Source organism: Hipposideros armiger, unplaced genomic scaffold (genome assembly GCF_001890085.2).
Source record: "Hipposideros armiger isolate ML-2016 unplaced genomic scaffold, ASM189008v1 scaffold_93, whole genome shotgun sequence".
In the NCBI taxonomy this organism is placed as follows: domain Eukaryota; kingdom Metazoa; phylum Chordata; class Mammalia; order Chiroptera; family Hipposideridae; genus Hipposideros; species Hipposideros armiger.
This window is the reverse complement of record NW_017731443.1, coordinates 3,305,769-3,328,353: the sequence shown is the minus strand read 5'-3', so window position 1 is coordinate 3,328,353 and position 22,585 is coordinate 3,305,769. Positions and strand designations below refer to the sequence as shown.

At 43.0% G+C, this 22,585-nt stretch overlaps 2 protein-coding genes and 1 long non-coding RNA gene across 9 annotated transcripts in view; 1 reads left to right on the top strand and 2 right to left on the bottom strand.

Moving 5' to 3' along the window:
* ATL3 (atlastin GTPase 3) overlaps positions 1 to 4,774 on the bottom strand; it is a 57,340-nt gene extending 52,566 nt beyond the window's left edge. The window contains exon 1 of the mRNA XM_019645523.1: positions 4,463 to 4,774. Within this exon, the coding sequence (XP_019501068.1) occupies positions 4,463 to 4,508 (46 nt within the window). The 5' untranslated portion in view covers positions 4,509 to 4,774. The remainder of the gene's footprint in view (positions 1 to 4,462) is intronic.
* A 5,096-nt stretch (positions 4,775 to 9,870) lies between these two features.
* Positions 9,871 to 12,149, bottom strand: LOC109384205 (uncharacterized). 3 transcript variants are annotated; one of them, XR_002124360.1, is made up of 3 exons: positions 12,020 to 12,149; positions 11,116 to 11,300; positions 9,871 to 10,188 (listed from the first exon to the last, which is right to left on the bottom strand). It is a non-coding gene; the product is annotated as an uncharacterized LOC109384205 (long non-coding RNA). The 3 variants fall into 3 exon arrangements; XR_002124358.1 differs by lacking the exon at positions 12,020 to 12,149 and adding an exon at positions 11,391 to 11,474 and having other exon boundaries at positions 9,872 to 10,188; XR_002124359.1 differs by lacking the exon at positions 12,020 to 12,149 and adding an exon at positions 11,391 to 11,474 and having other exon boundaries at positions 9,873 to 10,185.
* The window catches only part of RTN3 (reticulon 3), a 54,870-nt gene continuing 43,918 nt past the window's right edge, over positions 11,634 to 22,585 (top strand). The window contains exon 1 of one of the 5 annotated variants that reach the window (XM_019645302.1): positions 11,634 to 11,945. In XM_019645302.1, coding sequence (XP_019500847.1) covers positions 11,804 to 11,945 — 142 coding nt within the window. In that variant the 5' untranslated portion in view covers positions 11,634 to 11,803. The remainder of the gene's footprint in view (positions 11,946 to 22,585) is intronic. The other 4 variants (XM_019645306.1, XM_019645303.1, XM_019645304.1 and 1 more) reach the window with 4 other exon arrangements.

The following is a 22,585-nucleotide window of genomic DNA, read 5'->3' as shown; positions in this document are numbered from 1 at the left end:
CTTCCCCCAATTCCCCAGTACTGTTCCCATCCTCCCAATTCCCCAATAAAAATCTTAAAAAAAAAAAAAAAGGTGAGTGGGGGGCCGGCCGGGTGGCTCAATTGGTTAAGAGCATGAGCTCTGAGCAACAGGGTCGCAGGTTCAATTCCCACATGGGCCAATGAGTTGAGCCCGAGCTGAGCTGCCAACAGGTGGCAGGGTGGCTCAGCTGGTGAGAGCATGTGCTCCTAACAACAAGGTTGCCAGTTAGGCTCCCACATGGGATGGTGAGCTACGCCCACCCACAACTAAAATTGAACTCAGCACCTTGAGCTAAGCAGCCCCGAGCAGCCAACGGGTGCCAGATGGCAACTGGACTTGGAGCTGAGCTAGCTGCGTCCTCCACAACTAAGAAGGATAACAACTTGGCTGGTCCCCTTCCCCAGTTCCCCAACACTGTTCCCCTTCCCCAATTCCCCAATAAAATCTTTTTAAAAAGTGAGTGGTAGTAATACTGTATCAACCATCATTTTAAGTATGCAGAAAATGCTGAAAATATTTGGATAATTAAAAGTTCTCCAATAGTTTATGTGAAAGCTACAGCCTTTTTCGTAATTACTTTTAAAGTACTGATTTATCATTTACTTTTGACAGCAGAATACACCTTAATCCAGACTACCAATAGGTTTAAATATGCCTGTTCAAGTAATCTCTGTAATAATTGCACTCTAAAGATAACCCAAATAGAACAAAGTTGAAAGACTAACAGGTAAAATTATTATTGGGGAGGTTTTACCATAGAGATCTGTAAAAATTATGGCACTGACTCTTCCTAAAATTATCTAACTGAACTTTTAAAAGAATTTTTAAAAAGGAGCTACACAAGTTAAACAAAAGTAGATACTGAATCATAATTGGCCTTTCAGTTTTACGGAAAATATAAATTCTAAGAAATAAGTTCTATCAGAAAAGCAATATGGGGAAAAAAAGTTTAAATGCCCTTCAAATATTTGAGAAGACCACCGGAACTGTGATAAATTCAATGAAACTAGTTAATTAGAAGTAATTACAATTGCTATTTTAGAAAATTTATACTGAATTTAGATGATCAATTCAACAGTGTAGACGAGGATCTCTCAACCTCAGCACTACTGATATTTTGGACTAGATGATAGATGACTCTTTGTTATGGGGAACTATCTTATTCATTGTAGGGTACTTTGCAGCATCTCTGGCCTGTACCCACTAGGTACAAGTAGCACTCCCCACTGGTTATGAGATCCAAAAATATCTTCAGCCTTTGCTAAATGTCCATTGGGGCAAAATTACTTTGGGTAAGAACCACTGGGGTGCAGCCAGCCTCAGTGCTCATCCTGACAGTCCAGTGAGTTCTGAAAAGCAAATTAACTAGTTACAGAAACATTTCACTGAGTAGAACACATGACTCAGGGTAAAGTTATGACCTGAGTTTTCCACTCTCCTTTTGAAATACCACATTCTCTAAAGGGAAAGAGCAACACACCCAAAATCAGAAGCGTACCATTCTCACGCCTTGTTCTTTCTGGCAGTCTTTAAGGTTCCTAAGACAAGGCCAGAGAAAACACATTATCATATGCCAGGGTAAGTACACTAAGCCCTCAACCAACTCTAGACTACTGGGTGTGGTTCCGTTTTGGTGATGGTGACGAAGTACATTTATATATCTACTCATTTTTGTCTTAAGGTAGGAGTATGATGGTAGATAAACAAATTTTTAAAGCTGTTTTCAGTGAAAATACTACTTAAACCCAACTAAACGGAATATTTGGGAAAATTTACATCCTAATTAAAGGGTTTAAGGGGAAGCTTTTTTTCATCTGTTGTAGAAAATCATTGTACTTCTAGCACAGAATGTTGAAAACCACATTTTGTCAATTAAGAATTTTGCAGTGCTTCACGGATTTATGGAGATCCATTATGACTAAACACTACTGAAGATTCAGAAAGCCAGAGACCTGGCTGAATCCAAAAATGATGCCAGGCTACATACACTACAGGAAAAAACAAATATTTTTAATAGGATGAGTTTAATATTCATCTTATTTGACTCTTCCCTAAAAATGAGACCACCAAAATCAATCTGATTACCTGATCTGATAATCTGATTTAAATTATCCGTGTTCCAGCTAAATAATAAGGCTTTCTCGATTGGCAATATTTGTCTTAGATTCCTTATCATTTCAAGGCAAAAAAAGAGTCAATCTACTCCTCTGTTTACTTGCCTACTATACCAGTAAAGCCTGTTTCCTGATTTATAACATACTTTAGCTGTGAAATATATCTAGCATGTTCTAACAATCAAAATACACTCCAATAAAAGGCTTATTTTAGAAATTTGCACAGGATAGTATCAACTTCTAATACAAATACTGATATCACAAATTACACTTCCTATATAGTAATAAATCAATTCAAATTTGAGAAACCACCTATAGGGAAACTGGATTATCTATTAGTATACAAATTAGATTTGGGTTGTTTTTTTTTACTGTTGCCTGCCCCTCGATTAATTAAATCAAACTGTGAATTAATTAAATCAAACTGTGAATGGGTCGCAAGCATTGGCAGTTTTTAAAAAGCTCCAGGTTATTCTAATGTGCAGCAGTGCTGAGAACTACAGCTATATAGCAACTAAAAGATTTTTTTTTCTTTTCTCCTTTAATATTTTCTTAGAGAATATGTTCCTAAAATCTCAGATAACTTGGGAGAAATGTTTTGAAATTCAGATTAACTTTAAAATGTAGTTGTTATTTGAACAATTTCTCAATATGAAATGAAATACAAGACCACAGAAACTTTAACAGGCACGCCTAGTTATTATAGGTTAATTCTAAACCAGTTCTCAAACAAGTTCACAGAACCTAGGGTTCCCTAAGGTGCTTTATAGGAATCTTAAAAGAATATGGGACCAAAAAACACACATACGTGACCAGTGTTAACAATGACTACCACTGGGGAATTGGGGAGGTAGAGAAGACTTTATATTTGTTGCTTCTTACAATTTTCTATTATTTTATTTTAAATAATTAGTGAGAAAATATCCTTTATTTGGATTTAGAAACATAAAAAAATACATGTGCTGTGCCATAGAAAACCAATTTTTAAGAGGCCTAAACAAATCCTATTTAGTAAAAACTAAGAAAATTATGCTAGTACACATCATCACATTTATCCTCTATTTTTCTTAATTTCATGTTTACTCCAATGAGATAGTAAACCGTAGCTAATAAAACAATGTGCTGTACTAGTGTAATGCTTCAATGCGTAGAGATCTTTTCATCCAAACGTTTCCTTTGCAGGTGCTAAAAGCAACAACAGAGATTTCTAGACTACAGTACAAGCTAGTTTCTGTGGGGATTGTAAAAAAAAGCACTAATTTTAACTTCAGTACACTGCAACGCTGAATACTTGTCACGGATTAAAACGACGTAGATTTTGCTTCTTCAACATGTGAAAATCACGTTTTGGGTCCGTTAGTTTTCTCCCTTTCACAAAACAGTCCACCCAATTTCGAATTCCATTTTGAGGCCTGGGATTTACTTACTCTTCTCCAATGTTCTTTTATTTTGCCTTTAGATTTCACAAGTGAAACTTCCGGCAATTTCAACAGCACATTAAACAAAAATAATGCAAGGTAAATAAATGACAGATGAAGTATCCATGGATTTATGGTGACTCTATTTTTATTTCATACTTTTACTATTTTTTTGTCTTCAGGAAAGCAAAGGAACAACGTACTAAAAGAACTTCCTTAAAACTATTTTAGGCCACATTCTTTTATCTCCTTTATGGCGATGAAGCGTGGGTTAAAATTCAACTTTCCTAATACTTCTTGCAGTGTCTCAAGGTCGTTAGGATAAAAATAAAGCTTCCAACTCTAAGGCGCTTCGCAGCCCTCCAAGCTCTTCTTAAAAAGCCTGAATAATAAAGCCTCTGCATTCCCGCTCCCTCTGTCCGTTAACAAGGCCAGGGCCACCCGGACCAAGGTTCCCGGCCCGCGAGCGTGAAAAGGGCTGGGGCAGGGAGTGGGCAACAGTCCCGGGGCGCAGGGCTCAGCCCAGGGCGGGGCCAGCGCAGACGAAGCCTCTGGACACCGCCCCCGGGACCACCGGCCCTCGGGGCCGCCTCAGAGGGCACGGGGACGCCAAACCCGCAGCAACAGCCCAGAGGATCACTGGTGGCAACCCCCGGGCAGAGGGCCCAACCCTCGAAGGCGGCCGCTCCCAGTTAGGGGCCGACCAAGGTGCCGCCCGCGCCCGACCCGGCCCCGCGAGCAGCTCCCGGCCCAGAATTCGCGGGCTGAGGGACCCCAGTGAGGGGCGTGCGGTCCCAGCCCCGGGACGAGGAGGGACGGCGACGCGGGCAGGCGTTCTCCTCCGAACTACAGCAGGAGGGGCGGCGGGGGTGGTCATGGAGCGGGCCCGAGGGAAATTAGGCTCCTCACCTGCTCCTCCCGAGGCAGCCGCTACCGCTCGCTGAGGGGACAACATGGAGCCTCCGCCTTCAGCAGAAGCAGCAGGGGCTTAGAGAGGGGCGGGCTGGGACGCGAACGAACCAGGCCCAGGAGGCGGGAAACGGGCGGGGCCTGGGCTCTAGAAGAAACTGGGGAGGAGGGACGTGGGACATGCGGAGCCGCCGGGGAGCCAGCCAGGGCGAGTGGGTGAAGCCCGACGGGAGGCCCCAAGCGCGCTGAGCGCTGGGCGGGCGGGAGCGGGAAAGCGCTCGCGGACAAATCCCGCCACCGCCCGACGCATGTGCGCGTGCGTGGGAGCGCCAAGCGCGCCGCCGGCTACCTGGTGCTGTGCGCTTAAGGCGACAGTCCATTGGGAATTGTAGTCCTACGCTCTCTGGGTCCCCGCCAGCGGTCCCGGTTCTGCGCACTCATCCCCGGCGGAGAGGAAGCGGAAAATAGGGTTTGGGATTCTCTCGGCTCTTCGACAACTGAACTACAACTCCCAGCAGGCCGGGAGGAGAGGGGAGGGGAGGGGCCGGCCCTGGCCGGAGCCCTCCAGAGAGCCACACCCGGCTTCTGGCCTTGTGACTAGGTCCGGGGCAGAGCCCTGCGGATCACTGGCTTCGAATCCTTACGCTGCGTTAGAAAAGGTTTCGGGATTTAACTCTGGCGGGGGCCGTAGGTAGACGGCACTCTGCCCAAAGGACTGGAGGAAGCCCTCAACCCTGGCTGACGTGAGCGGCACTGTTTTTTTAATGATTTTGACTTCACAAGGAAAGGAGGCCGTGACTTCATTACCACCGTCGTGCAGCTTCACCCCATGTTCCCGTCCCTGGCGAAGCCTGATGGTGCACCGTCACCACTGTGATAGCTAATGTAAGGACTTCCAGTGAAACCCCTTCCACAAGCTTTGTCCAGCCTAAGCCATGGCCATCATTTGTAAACCTCAGGTCTACAAGTTTTTTTGAAGCTGCTTTTGCAAGCACATTCTTGCTTAAACTGTATGGTAGATCAATGCAAAACAAGATTCTCCGAAAACGCTTTTATTCACACCTCACATGTGATTGAGAAAATGTCAGTTGCCACAATTGAATAATGTTATTTTGGATTTGCTGGGGTCAGGGTGGTTCTCTTGGGGTAAGTAGCTGGTGGACCTTAATGGGGGTCTAAAGCATCCATCGCATCACCACCACCACCACCTCTTGGCATCACCATTGCCTCGTTCATTTGACAGATTATTCTTTTTTTTTTTCCTGTCTCTGTCCGAACTGTTACAACCTCTCCAACTCCTCCTTCCAGCTACTTCTAGGTTTTTAACAGCTAGTGATTAGGTCAGATGAAGAGGTAAAGATAATTCTACCTAATCTTACCTAAAATGATCCTGTTTTGATTTATTTTCCCCTGCTCCTTCTGGTTCGCCCCAAATTTTCAAGATTATTGGACTACCCTCCTCCAGGTTTTAGATTTAAGAGTCTAGATTAGGTTTAGACCAACTGGGGCCAGCAAGAAACTGGATATAAACATCAGGGCAAGTGGTTCCTGGGGCTTCACACTGGGTGTGCAGAATGCAGGACTTACATACAGGATGTGACACAAATCCAGGGCATTATGTGGCAGGCTCAGAAAGACAGAGGGGCTAAAGGCCAATGACTTGTCATAATTGCAACACACAGTGTAAGAATTTAAAATTGCACACACACCCCAGCATTCTCTACTCCCTTCCCTGTTTCCATAAGACTTCTTACCATCTGACATGTTTTTATCTCTTCCCACTAGAATGTAAGTTCCATACAGACAGGAATTTTTGTCTGTTTTTGTTAACTGCTATATCCCCAGTGCCTCAAACAGTGCCAGGCAGATAGTTAAAACTCAAATATTTATTGAATGGGTGAATAAAGAAGGTACGTGTTACACCTAACACTGCTCACTCACTTTCTTGTTCTGTTAATATTACGTACCTACTTTTGCTTTTGAACAAAATACCCTGTTCTATTTTAAGGGCTACCAACAGAGAACCACTGAAATCCTGTCAGGAAGTGACCAGCAAATACTGACATTGTATCTGTCTCAATATGACATTATTAAGGTCAGTGTTAGACATCAGCCTTCTCTATACCTTGCAGAAGTTTAGGGCATTTGGAACAACACAATATACAAGTTATAGGTAGACTTTAGGATTAGTCACAACTTAAAAGCAACCCTTGCAAACGAGAAACATGTTTTGTTATTGTTGCTGTTTCCTTCTCAACTATCCAGGGTCATCAAAACTGTACATTCAAAATGCTATATATGGATGATACTGATTACAGCCTGCCTTCAGCCATCTCATTCTGAATTAAGCTATGTGCTATGACCAGAGACTGACTTCTCTTGTGGTTTTCCACAAGTGAAGTAAGTGACATGTAGACATATTTGAATGGTTAAGACCATTGGCTTTCGGGTCAGACTGACCTGGCTTTGAATTCTGGCTCTGATGCTCACTAGCTGTACAACCTTGGGTGAGTTACTTAACTTCTTTGAACTCATTTCATCATTATCTGTCAAATGATTTCAATACTCAGCTCACAGAGTTGTAGGTTAAATGAGACGTAAGTATTTGGCAATTATGACTGATGGCATAGTTAGTCCTCAAAGTTGGTAATTATCATATTCACTCTGGAAAAGCAAAACAAAGTAATAAATGTTCAAGATACGCAAGTATTTTTATGAAGCACAAAAATAGCAAAATTGTTTTCTGCAGTGACATCCACTGTGACTCAGGTTCCAAAGCTTTCAAAAATAGGGCATTTGTTAGGTGCCAAGAACGGTGTTAGGCTGTAATTCTGAAACAATGCATAAGACACATTCCTGTCCTCCCAAGACTCACAGTCTTGTGGGGTAAATAGCCAAGTAAATAATCACTTACTGTGACTGTGCCGGGACACAGTTCAGTCTTCTCTCCTACCCCCTACTTGCAGGATCCATGTTTAAGCGACGGTCTGACCACTTAGAAGGGACAGAGACTGTTGGCATCCCTGGGTGTCATTTAAATATTTGTACCTTACTTTGCTCATGTGTAAAATGAGGTAATGATTTGGTGTCCTAGTTTATAAAAAGAAAATAGTCAATCCCAACTCACAGGGTTTTATAAAGCTGAGTATCAGGCCATCAACATGGTAACACATGGTAACACAGTAAAAGTTCAAGACCTGTCAGCTCAGCCAACAGCACAGCTGTCTAACACTTCAAAAAGACATTAGGAAAGATCACTAAAATTTACTGTTAAGGAAAGGAAGCAAGATACCTAACAGTGTCTATAATTTGTATTAGAAAGTGGATTATCGATAGGCCGGCTGAGTGGCTCAGCTGGTTAAGAGCTCGCTTGGGAGCACCAGCTCTGAGCAGCAGGGCTGCGGTTTGGATCCCACATTGAGGGCCAGTGATGCTTGCTGTCTACAGCTAAGATGATGAACAACAGCTCAACCTGGAGCTCGGCTGCTGTGAGTTGCTGGCAAGGGCGTAGGCTGCAGCGGGGCTGCAGTGGGCTGCCGTGAGCTACGTAATTGGCTGGCAGCCAGCGTGAGCTGCCAGCAGCCGGTGTGAGCTACCGGGAGCCACTGTGAACGGCTGACCAATGACCGTTGACCGATTGCCTCACCCGGGAAGAGCACAATGATCATACCAACATGGGCCAGTGAAGCGACGTCCTCCACAACTAGACTGAAGAACAAAACAGCAATTTGTCTGCCTGTCTGTTCCCCTTCCCCGATTCCCCAACGCTGTTCCCCTCCCCCCAATTCCCCAACTTAAAAAAATTAAAAAACAAAACAAAACAAGTGTGGATGAGGATATAGATTTGCTATATTCGCCTTTGCATTTGCCAATAAAAGCTCTTAACAGTAGTTACTTATGTGTATGTAGGGCGGGGGGGCAGGGAGGAAGACCAGTGGGTGGAGAGGGGTTAATGATAGAAGGAAACTTTATAGTATACTGTATATACTTTTGGAAAAGAATATATGTATATATATGAACATATATGATGTGAATATATTCCAAAAATGTTTAAAATAATTTTTTTCTAAAAGAAAAACTGGGGAAATGAGATGGCCTAGAAGCTGAGGTGGGAAATGAACTGTGTAAATACCAGTCCCATAAGGACAGGGCCAGAAAAAGAGGCCCAGCTCAGTGCCTCAGCAGTAAAAATTGCTCAACAACTGAAAAATGGCTGCGCACTAGTGAGCACTTTAAAAATCCCATGGGGGGCCAGCCAAGTGGCACGTTGGTTAAGTTGGCTTGAGACACCAGCTCTGAGCAGCAGGGCCCCAGTTTGGATCCCACATGAGGGCCAGTGACGCTGCGCCCTCTACAGCTAAGATGGTGAACAACAGCTCAACCTGGAGCTGGGCTGCTGTGAGTCACCAGCGACTGCGTAGGCTGCAGTGGGCTGCCATGGCTACCGTGAGTGGCTGGCAGCCAGCGTGAGTGGCCGGCAGCTGGAGTGAGCTGCCATAAGCCGCCGTGAGCAGCAGTCCAATGGCTGGAGAGCGATTGCCTCACCTGGAAAGAGCGCAATGATCACAATACCAACATGGGCCAGTGAAGCGATGTCCTCCACAACTAGACTGAAGAACAAAAAAGGACAGCAACTTGTCTGTTCCTCTCCACCAATTACCCTATAAAATCTTTAAAAAAAATAAAATCCCATGGGGACCCTTCCCTGCCTGAAAACTTGCACTGGATCCCCACTAGGCTTAAGACAAAGCCTCGGTTCTTTAGTTCTGTATTACTGCTTCTCCACACTCTGGCCCCAAGACGTCTTCCCCATTTTATCTCTCTCTTGTCCCAATTCAACCCCTTGGCTGTAGCCAACCTGGGCTAACCACATCCAAAACACCTTATACACAATCACATTTTTGAGCCTGCAGCCACCACCGATGGCGTAGGTGTTACACTAAGGCAGCCTGTGCAGGGGATGGGTCAAATCTGCACCATTCTGGTAGACACACCAGCACTGACCTACATCATGGGGTGGGCTGGGCTTGGGAGGAAGGAGTGTTTTTTTGTGATTGGTCTGCCCAGGAGATCTTACTGTACACTTGCACAAAAGCCACTACATTTGCTTCACACCACTCTCCCCTGCCTTCAATGACCTCCTTACCACTCCAAACTCCTATCTGACTTTGGACTTCATAAAACCTCCCCAAGCTACCATAACTCCATAGTGAGTCCCTCCCCTCTTAAACTCATACAATTCACTTGCCATCTAATTATAGTATTATAGTTTTGTGTTGTTTGGGGTTGTTTTTGGTTGCTTTTTAATTTGTATTTTTTACCTTTATGTATTTTCTAAACCCCAACTAGCTTGTAAGCTCATTGAAGATAGGATAAACACATTTTTTGGATCCCTCCAGATTTCCTAGGATAGTGTCACACACACAGCAGGTGATCAGTAAACATTTGTGCAACAAATCATATATACAAACATCCCAGGCAAGAGTCAGTCTCATGGGAATTTACTGGTACAGCAAGAGAGAGTAGGAAGAAACAGCAGCTTCAGGAATTGGACCTAGCACAAAGGTCTCATGTAAAAAATCTGAAGGGTCTGAAAAGACCACCAAGACCATATCTGTGTCTTGCTTTTTAGCTTCTTTTGTCCGTTTCCAGGTATCAGGCAAACAGGTTTCCTTTTCAGCCAGTCTCCAGATTCTAGCATCGTTCATTTCCTTATTCAGCACCTACTAACGTAAAAAAATTTTAATTTATGCATTTATCAGAATGGGGAGATAACTGGCTTGGCTATCTGATTGGCTTGTATTTCCCTTTGTCATCTAAAGGACAGACTGTCGCATTATCAACTGGTGCTGTAAGTGCCAGAGTAAGATATTTGCCACAAAGTTATTGTGGGAAATATTCTCCTGTGCCTTTTTTCAGAGTGTTGCAATAGCCAGGAGTTTTTTCCTCTCTAGGCTTTACCTGACCTTAAAAACTGTCAAGGGCAGATGTAGTTCACTATCTATTCTGGAAGATTTCCACTGGTCAGATCGCTTTTCGTTTCCGTGGCTGCCTGGCTGAGTACTTCACCCTTCATGAGGCAGCATCTTTACAGGATCTACTGATCCTGCAGTTGCCCTTCAGGTCGATTGCTGGTTTGGCAATAATAAGGCCTACAGCCTTGATTTTTATTATTTCCAGTCTACGTTCCCCTTTTAAAAATAATTATACACAAAACGTAGGGAGAAGGCTTTGAATTTTGCAAACCAACTCAACCAAGCCAAAAAATGAACAAAATCTAGTATAAGGTAAATACCTGGTTTCAAATATATTTTCTGCTAAAGACCCTTTTTAGGCTATGAATAAAATTCAACCATTAATTTTGTGTCATAGTCTCAATTTTTAGTACCTCATTTTACCACTCCGCCTAACCGCAGCCAGGATGTTATCTCCTGGCTCTTCTTTTCTCATTAGCTTAAGCATTTCTTTCCTTCAAATATGCCTTCTCTACCTGATAGCATATTGGCAGGAAAGGAGGACCTTAAGACCCACGGTGGACCCCTCTTTGGGAACAGGAATGGCATAAGAACATGAAGCAGGTCATGCGGCTGCATTGCAATGTGACTGGAATGAGTAATAGTTTTTCATTATGTACAGCATCTTTCTCCACCTACCAAATGGGAGACCGTGCCATCTCTGCCTCATGGTGATATTACGACACATCCAGAAAAACTCACAAAGCACCTTACAGAGTGGGTCTACTGCACACTGTGGTTTCCACTTTTTATTGGAGTAACAGGTGGGAACGCATCGGACAACAGACAACGGCTCTGGAATTGATGGGAAAGATATTCTCCACCTAATGGAAGCAAAAAAGAAACGTCTATCATTAAAACATGCAATCTGCCGACCCTAAAATATTCACGTAGAGTCATGAAGAAATACTAACCCACAGGCCTCCCTCCTGGCCGCAGTGATGGGCGGAGCTTATTGCTTGGTTACGCCCCTTGCGTCATGTTTCCCGAGGGGCGCGGCTTGAAGCCAGTTTTGCCCCTCCTCCCTTGCAGGAAAGGAGAAAGAATAGTTCTTGCGCCTGCGTCCTGCATCGCTGGGCGCCTAGAAGCAGCCGCCGCCCGCCCCCGCCGCCCGCTGCCCGCCGGAGGGGCCCTTTGTGCGCCTGCGCGCTCACGCTCCCGCCCTCTGGCTGCGCTCGGTTGAGTCAGTCAGTCTGTCGGAGTCTGTCCTCGGAGCAGGAGGAGCGAAGGGACTTCGGAGTGCCAGCTGCCCGATTATTTTCTTTCCCCTCCCTCTCTCCCGCCCCACATTTCTCTTCACCCCTCTCCCGCCCTCGCTCGCGCAGCTATGGCGGAGCCGTCCGCGGCCACTCAGTCCCCGTCCGTCTCCTCGTCGTCCTCCGGGGCCGAGCCCTCCGCGCCTGGCTGCGGCGGTAGCTCAGGAGCCTGCCCCGCCCTGGGGGCGAAGAGCTGCGGCTCCTCCTGTGCGGGTGAGGCGCGCCGGGGACCCCGCCCTCGGGAGGGGGCGTACGGAGTCAGGGGGAAGGCAGATCACCCTCCCTACCGGAGGCAGCAGCCCCTGGGGACCGGCGTCTGCTAATGGGCTAAGGGGGAGGGGAGTGTAAGGTCGTGCAGGCGGTGAGGAAATAACGGGGTGTGAGGAAAACAGGTTGGGGGCGGGGTAATATTCTAGAGAGTGGGCGTTAACACCAGGACCCGGCAGGTGGGGAAAAATGCCATATCGGAGGAGCAGTCCACTTAACCTTGTGATTTACCGGAGAATTAGAGAGGTTGAGAGGATTAGGGCAGGTTGGTCGGAAGAGAAATTAGTTAAGATTTTGAGGGGATGGTGGTGAAAGGGTTGCATTGCAGGTTTGCAGACAGGTGTTGACATAATCGGACATTCATGGTAGTCTTCCAAAAAAAATTTTTTTGGTTGCCAGTGGGGAAGACGAGGAAGTTAAGTGGGAACATTAGAGCCGTTTTCTATACTGTTTTCACCTGCCTTTCATTTTTTGTGGCTAGACTCCCTAAATTTTTCTGAGGCTCCGAGGTAGGAGGAGGCGTGATGAGAATACCTCGGAAGATTTGGGAGGGAGCTGCCGATGGTCCAAGATGGATCCGTGGCTGCATGTGCATCACAGCCTGCTCTTCCCTGTCGCGGCGTGGGGGTGGGGACATGCAATCAGTCGCTTATATTCGAGAAGATAATAAATAGAGTCAGGCCCATCCATCAACGTATTTTGATTTTATGGTTTCTGTGGGTTGTTTTTGATCGCAGTGTACAACAAAAGGTGTTTACCGCAGAAAAGGGGGAGGGGGAGGAAATTCAGACAAAGCAGGGGCTGCTGGAACCCCCTTCTCCTTCCATCTCTGAAAGACGAGGAGGGAAACTGCAGGCCGCTTTTAGTTTCCATTGTATACGCGTCTGCCTGCTGGTGGGAGCTGGCTGGCAAGCTCCCCTCGGGCAGAGATCTGCAGTGCAGATGCCTTCTCGAGGAAAAAAAATGCACCATGAGCAGGTGGTGGTTCTTAAAGGAACTCAGTCTTCGAAGGAAAAATAAAAGCTTTTTGTCAAAGGAAGGCCCATAAGCTCGGGAGAGTACAGATAATTTTGCTCTTTATTTAGTTAACCTTAAAGGATTTTCAGAGATCTTAAATACTTCATTTTTCTCCTTTGCCAGAGTCTTGGGTTGATCGTTATAAAGAACATAAAATTTCTGGTACTAGCTTGGTAAATGTTCTCTACGGGTTTTTTAAACAGCGGATTTCCCACATAAGAGCTTGTTGGATTTTCCAGTGTGGTTATGGCCATTTCAGTAGAAACAGTAGCAGAGGAAGCTTTGGCAAGGTCAAGATTGCTGTCCAGATAAAGGAATGAGGCAGCAAATTTGGAACCCTTCTTCCCTTTAAACCACCAGCGTTTCTCCTAATTTTTATGTTCTGGGCAAAGGTCCAGGTGAACAGCAGCTTCCCTACAATTTAGCACCTTGCTGTTTGGGTGTTAATCACTTGTCATTGCTTACTGTTCAGTTGTTGGCTCTTTTGTGCGTGTCTTTTGGTTTTTCTTGATTTGAAGTTTTTGATTACCTGAAAAATAAACTACATAGATTCTCTGTCTTAAACTCTTATCCATTGAAAATGTATATTAGTATTGTCTAAAAATCATTAATATAGTTTTGGTGGGCTCAGTGTCATCATTTGCCGCGTCACTACTTGAAGAGTTCAGCTTAAGATACTGTCATGTTTAGTCACCATTTCACTGCAAAAGCTCTTCCTCCTCGCAGAATATTTTCTCCATCTTTCAGAGGAAATGTCTCAGGCTTCTGTACCACAAAAATAAGATGGACTTTGTTATTCCAAATTGAACTCATTTAAAATGGATACTCAAAAAATTTTACCTTGATTGTTTAAAAATCTATGCTTGTTGATGTCAACCTTCACCTTCACGTTGTTTTACTAGCTCTTCTTGGTTTTAAACTTTCAAAAAGCAAAAGAAGAGTAAGTGGTCGCTTGGTGTCCTTCAGGAAAAATTTTGTCTGTCTTGCTTGTCCTGTCTAATATTGAATTTTAAAAATATTAGTTTCTACCTAAAGGTGGAGAATGAGTGGTGACACTCGCTGGTCCAGCGCCTGGGATCCTAGTGCAGCTGGTAGTGTAGTATGCTTGGAGAAGGTCAGGGGGCCAGGAGTGGCTTCCCAGATTTCTGCTTTGAAGGAAACCAAAGATTTCAAGGCAGAAATTTGAGGTTGAGGTAAAAGAGACTTACATATTTAGTGTTCTTTTCAGGATAATAGTTGCCTTTCTTAGACCTCAAGTATAGATAGCTATATGTCTATTGTGTGAACTTTAAAAGTGCTTTAGTAGTTTACTGTTTATAACCTTCAACATTTTATAACTTGCTAGAGACTGTTCTTTATTATTGCTCTGAAAATCATGATGCCAAAATAAAGCTGCATTTCTTGTGTCCATTCATAGAAATTAGCTCAAAAGCAAGAACAGCTTGGACAATTAAAAAAAGTTTTTGCTTTAAATAGTTTTTCCCTCACTCATGAAACTTGGTTGTTCTGTGTACTTTTATGGCAACATTTTCATACTTTGTTCTAACAAGTCAATGAAATGGGAGTACATGATTTGTATTTTCAGTCTTAACCCTTAAGTAAAAAGGAATCTGAATACCTGTTCAACACTGACATTATCTGTATTATTATATATTCGTGTCAAATTATCAGTGACAGTGTAATATGGTGGTAAACACACAGGTTTGAGCCCCAGAGACACCTAGATTTTAATCCGGACTCTCTCTCACTAATTTTATGACCCGTACAGGCAAACCCCGAGCCTCAGCAATGTGACCTAGGCAAATTTACCTTGCACCCTTAAATTCTAACTTTTATTGAATATCAATATCTAATATTTGATACATCTATTTGCAGATTACAAACTTTTGCACATAGATTCAAAATAGCAATTGAATTACAAGTGAGAAATCATAATATTCCTCATAATAAAGGAAGATCTTAAACCTTGATTTTCTAAAAGTGAGTCAGTTTTTTTCAGCTTTTGACCCCTCACATTAATGTATTACAGCTGCCACCCTTTCACTCAGCTGGTCTGTTAAAGAGGTGGTGGTTGGGGGTGGGGAGAGCCAAGGTGTTTCATAAGTGGCTTGGCATGACATCAGTATGCTAAAATATTATCTGCATTCTGACCATAGTACGTGTAGTTATGATACATCATGAAACTCCTGTCAGTGGAAGCAAGAGCACAGGAGGAACCAGCAAGAAGGGTCATGTCAACATAGTTTACAAACTCCTGTTGACTTGGATGGTTTTTATTCCCCAGGAATAAGAAGTTTCTTGTAACACTGTTTTCTTTTAGAGTCAAATTCACAAGTAATTTAACCATTCTGATCAAACAAACCAGTCTACATCTATTTAACAGGCATACCTTAACCTGAAGTTGAAATTTTAAGGGATTGTTTATTAAGTTGCCGCTAAGAGCATCAGTGTTTTTACATTTATTATTTTAGAGATGGCCTGAAAACAAAATAAAACTAATATAATTGCTTTTATTGTATTTTGTGGTAAGGAAATTAAATATTTGTCCTAATGTAGGAGTCACCTGTTTAATCTTGTGCGTGTTTCAAGCACTTGTAAATGAAGTTTGGTAGTGAGGAATTGGTGATTTGTCATTGAAGGGAAAGGGGAAAGTTAAGGTTTCCAGTTTTGTTTGAGCCAAGAGGTGGTTTGTTCTGAAGAAAGGCACTTCTCGTTAGACTAGCTATATCCCTAGAATTTACCGTTTTTTGTAATTCTGAGAATTACAAAGCCTCCAAATAAAAATAAGGGATCAACTGTGCATATTTGTTGTTGTGTACTTAGCTTATAGTTTGTGGTCATCTTTGTTAATGATGAATTTATATTTGTCTGCTAAAATGTACAGACTTGTGAAAAATATATAAATTTTATAGTAAAACTTATTAAATAAAAATTAACAAGTTGATAGTATGTTCATATAATTAACTGATTCAGAAGTTACCCAGGAAACTGACTTGCCTTTTATTCTGTTCGTTCATAATAGCTACTAATTCTAGAATTATTGTGGATCATTGGGTGTGTTATAGATATTCTAGAAAAAGTGTGTATGCTAAATAAGTTTAGCCATAATCAATATTGCTTGTGATTGTATCACTAAAGTCTTTTCCTACATATCTATGACTTACGTAAGACATGTTACTCTGTGATACTGCAATTTCAGAGAGAATCCCTTCAAATACTGCATTTTACATGATTGGGGGGGGGGATTATCAACAGGTAGCCCACATTTATGGTCTTTTTCTCCCTGTAAGCACATCATCACAACCTAACCAGGAGGGGATACATGTGCTTTTTGACATGTTTTCCATTGGCAGCTTGCCCTTGAGGATATATTGAAGGGTAAACTAATACAGAGCTCCTTTTGTCCTGTTTCCTGAAAGCATTTCAGCAGTGAGCATTGTCATCATTTTACGTAGGAGGTAGAAGTATTTAATTTTTATACCTTACATTTGTGTACTGCTGTGTGGTTTAAGTGTGCCTATGCATTAACTTAATTCAGCATGTTTGAGCATACATTAAAGGTTTTTGTTAGGTGCTATGGGAGATAGGAAGGTAATAAAACACAGATCATCCCTCTAAAGGCTATATTCAATAGTAGAAATACTTGTATTATGTTTATCTGTAAGGTAGTCAGGTAATGAAACAAATCTCATTTTACAGATGAGAAATCCGGCTCAGAGAGATTAAGTGATAGACCCAAAGGTTTGTGGCAGGGAAATTGAGGGTAGGATAAAACTAAGGGATTGAGGGCCCAATTCAGTTCCCTTTCAAATATACACACTGCCTCTCTTTAAAATTTGAAACAGCATACAACAGAAATGGTTCAGTCATCCTCTTGAATTCAGTTATCAGTTTAATTTAAAAGCCTAATTTCTGGTCCTACAGATTCTAAGCCAGGTGCCTTTTTGCTCCACTGTTCTACAGAAACTTCTCTTGTCAAGTTCACCAGTTATTTTCCACATTACTAAATCCAGTCATCACTTCTCAGTCTTAAATGCCCTTTCAACAGCTTCTGGTAAAATTGATCACGCCCTCCTCTTGGAAATACCTTTTTCATTTTCTTTCATGATACCACACTCTGACTAGCTGCTCTTCTGATTCCTTTGCTAGTTCTTTTTTTAAAGATTTTTTTATTGGGGATGGGAAAGTGCTGGGAATTGGGGGAAGGGGAACAGAAAGTTGCTGTCCTTTTGTTCTTCAGTCTAGTTGTGGAGGACGTTGCTTCACTGGCCCAAGTTGGCACCATCATTGCGCTCTTCCCAGGAGAGGCAGATCAGTCGCCGGCTTCTGGACGGCCGCTCGCTGTGGCTGCTGGCCACTCACGGTAACCCATGGCAACCTACTGCAGCAGGGACTGCAGCCTATGCCGTGGCTGGCAACTCATGGCAGTCCAGCTCCAGGTTGAGCTGTTGTCCAGCATCTTAGCTGTAGAGGTCAGTGTCACTGGTCCTCATATGTGGGATCCAAACCGGGGCCCTCTGGCGTCCCAAGCCAGCTCTTAACCAACACGCCACTCGGCCGGCCCTCTTTTTTTTTTAATTGAAGTATAATTCACATAACATAAAAGGCACCATTTAAAAGTGGTTTTTAGTATATATATACAAGGTTGTGCAACCATCACCACTATCCAGAAAATTCTGTCACCCCCAAAAGAAGCCGCATACCTGTTAGCAGTCACTCTCCATTCTTCCCTCCCCCCATCCCTTGGCAAACACCAGTCTACTTTCCGAGCCTGTGGATTTCCTTATTATTGGGATTTTATGTTGCTAATTCTTTTTTTTTTTTTAATCTTCTCAACATCTAAAATTGAGTGCTGCAGAACTCACTTCTCAGAACTTTCCTGTCTCTATTTTCATTGGTCTCATTTATGACATCCATGTTGTGGTTTGAAATGGCCATCTATAGGGCCGGCCGAGTGGCGCATTGGTTAAGAACTGGCTTGGGATGCCTGAGGACCCCAGTTCGGATCCCACATATGAGGGCCAGTGACACTGCCCTCCACAGCTAAGATGCTGAACAACAGCTCGACCTGGAGCTGGGCTGCCGTGGGTCGCTAGCGACGGCGTAGGCTGCAGTCCCCTGCTGCAGTGGGCTGCCATAAGCTACCATGTGTAGCTGGCAGCCAGCGTGAGCGGCCAGCAGCCGCCGTGAGCAGCCGTCTAGAGGCTGGCGACTGATCTGCCTCGCCCAGGAAGAGTGCAATGATGGTGCCAGCTTGGGCCAGTGAAGCAACATCCTCCACAACTAGACTGAAGAACAAAACAACAGCAACTTGTCTGTACCCCTTCCCCCGATTCCCCAGCACTGTTCCCCTCCCCCAATTCCCCAATAAAATCTTTAAAAAAAAGAAAAAAAGAAATGCCATCTATAAATGATGACTTCCAAACCTTTATCTTCAGCTTCCATGTCTAATAGGCATCTCAAACTTACTATGTCTGAACTGAACTCCTGATCTGTCCCTTTCACAGCCCTCTCCATCTCAGTAAATGACCAGTCTGTCCATCTTTTTGCCCAAATCAAAAAGCTTGGAGTCACCCTTGACTCCTTTCTTTTCTTCATACAGCTATCTGTGAATCCTGCTGATTCCACCTTCAGAATATATCCAGTGTCTAACCAATTTTCTCAGCTTCATTGCTATCACCCGGGTCATAGCTCTCCAGGATTATCGCAGTTGCCTCCTAATAGCTCCAGACTTTCTCCCTTGTCTCTCTTCAGTCTATTCCCTACACAGCAGCTGGTGTAAATCTGTGAAAAACGTAAGCGGGATCATGTCACTCGTGGGCACATGCCCCAGTGGCTTCCCATCACAGAGTAACTGCCGAAGTCCTTAGGGGGCTTATGAAGCCCTATGACACCTGCCCCAGCCTCCGCCTTGCTCGCCAGCTGCACACACACTGACCTCCTTGCTGTTCCTCACACCGAGAACGCCCCTCTGCCTCCGAGTCTTATTAGCTGCCACTCTGCAGAATGCTCTCCTCCTGGAGATCCTCACAGCTCTTCACTCCCCGGCCTTCTTTAGGTCTTTGCCTGGCCACCTTATTTAAATTGCACAAGAAAAACAACCACAAAAAAAACCTTATAGGCCTCCCCTGCTTTATTTTTATTACTATAGTTTATCATACTCTATTTTACTATAATTTTACTGTAATCTGTCTTAATCTATTTTACTATACTTGACTTATTTGTTTATTGTCTGTCTTCCACACTAGAATATAAATTCCATCAGAGTAGAGATTTTTCCTGTTTGATACACTCTTCTATCCCTAATGCTTGAACAGAACCTGGCACAAAACAGGCCCTCAGATATTTTTGAATGATACCAAAGACCTTTTTGTTTTTTGGTTTAGCAACTAAAACTAGTCCTTGGTTCATAATAGGTGTTCAGTAAATCTTTATGGAATAAATGAATGGATGAAGAAACCCTATTCCCAGAAAAGCCTGCAATACTACTGTGAAATCTATCCATAAATCTCAGGTTAAGAACATTTGGTTTTTGGAAATCATATAAGCTTTGCAAAAACAACCCCATGAAAATTGATAAATCCATTTAGGTGCTAAGGAGACAGTTTTCGTATAGGCCTATAAAATTCTGTAATAAATATATCTCATGATTAAGGTTGGCTTCTTTCACTACTGTCTTTACTTATGGACTAGGTATTTTCCACTAATGGCTTTACTTCAGAAAAGTGTCTTTTTATAACCGTTTGAATGCCACATTTTGGTGTATTAGAGACTCACTTCCAATAAGGAGTCAGTGGTAGTCTAGTTTGATGTGTCAGAACATTAAAATACATTAAAATATTTCCACCTTACTCGTAACAAAATCTGAAATTTTGATTTAATACATTTTGAACATTATTTGGAGAAGGGTAAGACATTCCTAAAAGTAAGTGCTATTTTAGAAATTGGGTTATTTAAATATTTTTAACCCATTTCCTACTTGCACAGTCCATTTTGTTTTTTTCTGTTAGACTTTCTCATTTTGTTTCTTTTGCAACAAGAGCTTTGCTTGTTCTTCTCTTCAGTGGCATCTATCTTGACTCCATAGATGTGCAAAGAAAGCTCTCTGACTAATTAACAGAAGAGTAAGTATCTTCGTAATGAGCACCATCTTGACTTACGCTGGAGGGAACCACTCACTATCTACTGCATTAGTGGGACTAATGTCCAGTCACCACTGAGAGTCTATTTTTGAAATAACAATTTGAAAATCTTTTACCCTTTGGTTTTCACCAAACATTTATTAAGCCTCTGTAATGTTCAGGCCCCCGTATTCTGTGCCTTCTACTGTGTGCTGACCATCATATTCTGTGTCTTATGAAAGATACAGGGACCGGTAAGATGGTCCTTAAGGTGCTTCCAGTCAGGTTGGACTTTATTTCCAACAGCAAATACATTGAATTTCTTTAACTAGATATTAGATCTTATCTAGGTTTATTGGGTCCAGAGGACCAAAACATTATTACTAGTTGGTCTATTTTTATAGCAGTTATGTTAGCTCTAAATTAATAAGTAAAAATCAACCTGCCAGGGCCGGCCGAGTGGCGCGATGGTTAAGAGCTGGCTTGGGACGCCAGAGGGCCCCAGTTCGGATCCCACATATGAGGGCCAGTGACGCTACCCTCTACAAAAAAAATAAATAAATAAAATAAAATAAAAAATCAACCTGTCAGTTTCTGTAGTGTGGAAAGTGCTTAGTGGCGGGCTTCCAATGAGTACAATATGGAAGGGCGGGGAGCAGTGCTCCCATGGAACAGCCTGGCAGACTCCCTCAGCCAGAGGATAAAGGTGAACATCACCAGTGATAGTCATATTGATAGCATGTACCCTTGATATGATACAACAAGGATGGCCCTTCAACTAAGTAGTATTCTTCCTCAAAAACCCTTATCTGCAGTCTAACCATGAAAAAGACATCAGACAAACACAAGTTGAAGGGCATTCTGTAAAATATCCGACCAGTATTTCTTAAAGCTGTCAAGAACATCAAAAGCATGTAAGACGAGACATTGTCATAGTCGAACGGAGATGAGATGACAAAATGTGATGTAGCATCATCCCAGGTGGAATCTTGGAACAGAAAGGCAGCATTAGGGAAAAATTAATGAAATCCAAATGACCTATGAGGCTTAGTTATCAATAATGTATCAATATTAGTTCATTAGTTGTGACAAATGTACCACCATAGTAGTGTAACATGTTAATGCTGGGAGAAACTGAGTGCTGGATATAAAGCAACACCCTGTACTATCTTTGGGTCTTTTCTGTAAATCTAAATAAAATTAAAACTTTTTTTTTAAATAAAGCCTTAATCATGAAATAGAAATTGCTTTGGTAGAGGCAAGGAGGTCCGCTTTCCCTGCTTCTATTTAGCAATACAATGGAGGTCTTAGCCAGCACAAAAAGATAAGAAAAAGAAATAAATGGCGTAAAGCTTGAGGGGGAGGGGGTCAGTCTGCCTATCCCCGGAGGTCTGCTGGGGGAGAGCGCACTAATTGGCTCCATTTAGCAGCTTCTACTGAGATGATGTGAGTTGCCATCAAGAATTATGATCATGAGAAAGAGTAGATAGACTGCCTGTGTGTGGGGGGGTGTGGGGGGGTCTAGCTATAAAGCAAAAAGGGAAACTGTAAATGATAAAAATAATTTGTATTAATATTAGAAATTATGTCTAAAAGCTGATGGATTTCTAATTTTCATTATATTAATTTTAGATAAAACTTCAAACACTTTACTTTTCTTTATGTATTGGAAGATGCTTTAATAATCTATAGAAACTGCCACAAAGAAAAAAGCTTTGGACTTAAATATAGAAGTCATTCCACAAAGTTATCCCTCAACATAACTTGCTTCTGTCTAAAAATAAAGCCTATATTCTGCTGGTGTTGAACAACAGTTAACACGAAAATGAACAATTCATTAAAACAATATTTTTATTAGGAGTTAGAAAAATTCAAACAATTAAATTTATTTGGTGTATTATCCCTAGATCTAAATCAAAACTTGAATCTCACGTCCAGTCCAAAGCTTCTCCTGTCTTCCCCTCCCCCAACACAACAGTGCAGTCTTGACCTAAATTTGAAGACCTGCACTGTTGTGCCTTTCTGCTATTTTTCCTTTGTTTTTCCACTTTTCACCCTGTTAGTATGTTGCTGGAGGGAAGAGTTAAGATTTAAGGGGACAGGGGCCGGCCAAGTGGACAGGGACCGGCCGAGTGGTGCATTGGTTAAGAGCTGGCTTGGGACGCCAGAGGGCCCCGGTTCGGATCCCACATATGTGGGCCAGTGACACTGCTCTCTACAGCTAAGATTCTGAACAACAGCTCAACCTGGAGCTGGGCTGCCGTGAGTCGCCAGCGACGGCATAGGCTGCAACCTCTGTGGCAGTGGGTTGCCATGGGCTACCGTATGTAGCCCGCAGCCAGCGTGAGCGGCCAGCAGCTGCCATGAGCGGCTGTCCAGAAGCCAGCAACTGTTCTGCCTCGCCCGGGAAGAGCGCAATGATGGTGCCAACTTGGGCCAGTGAAGCAA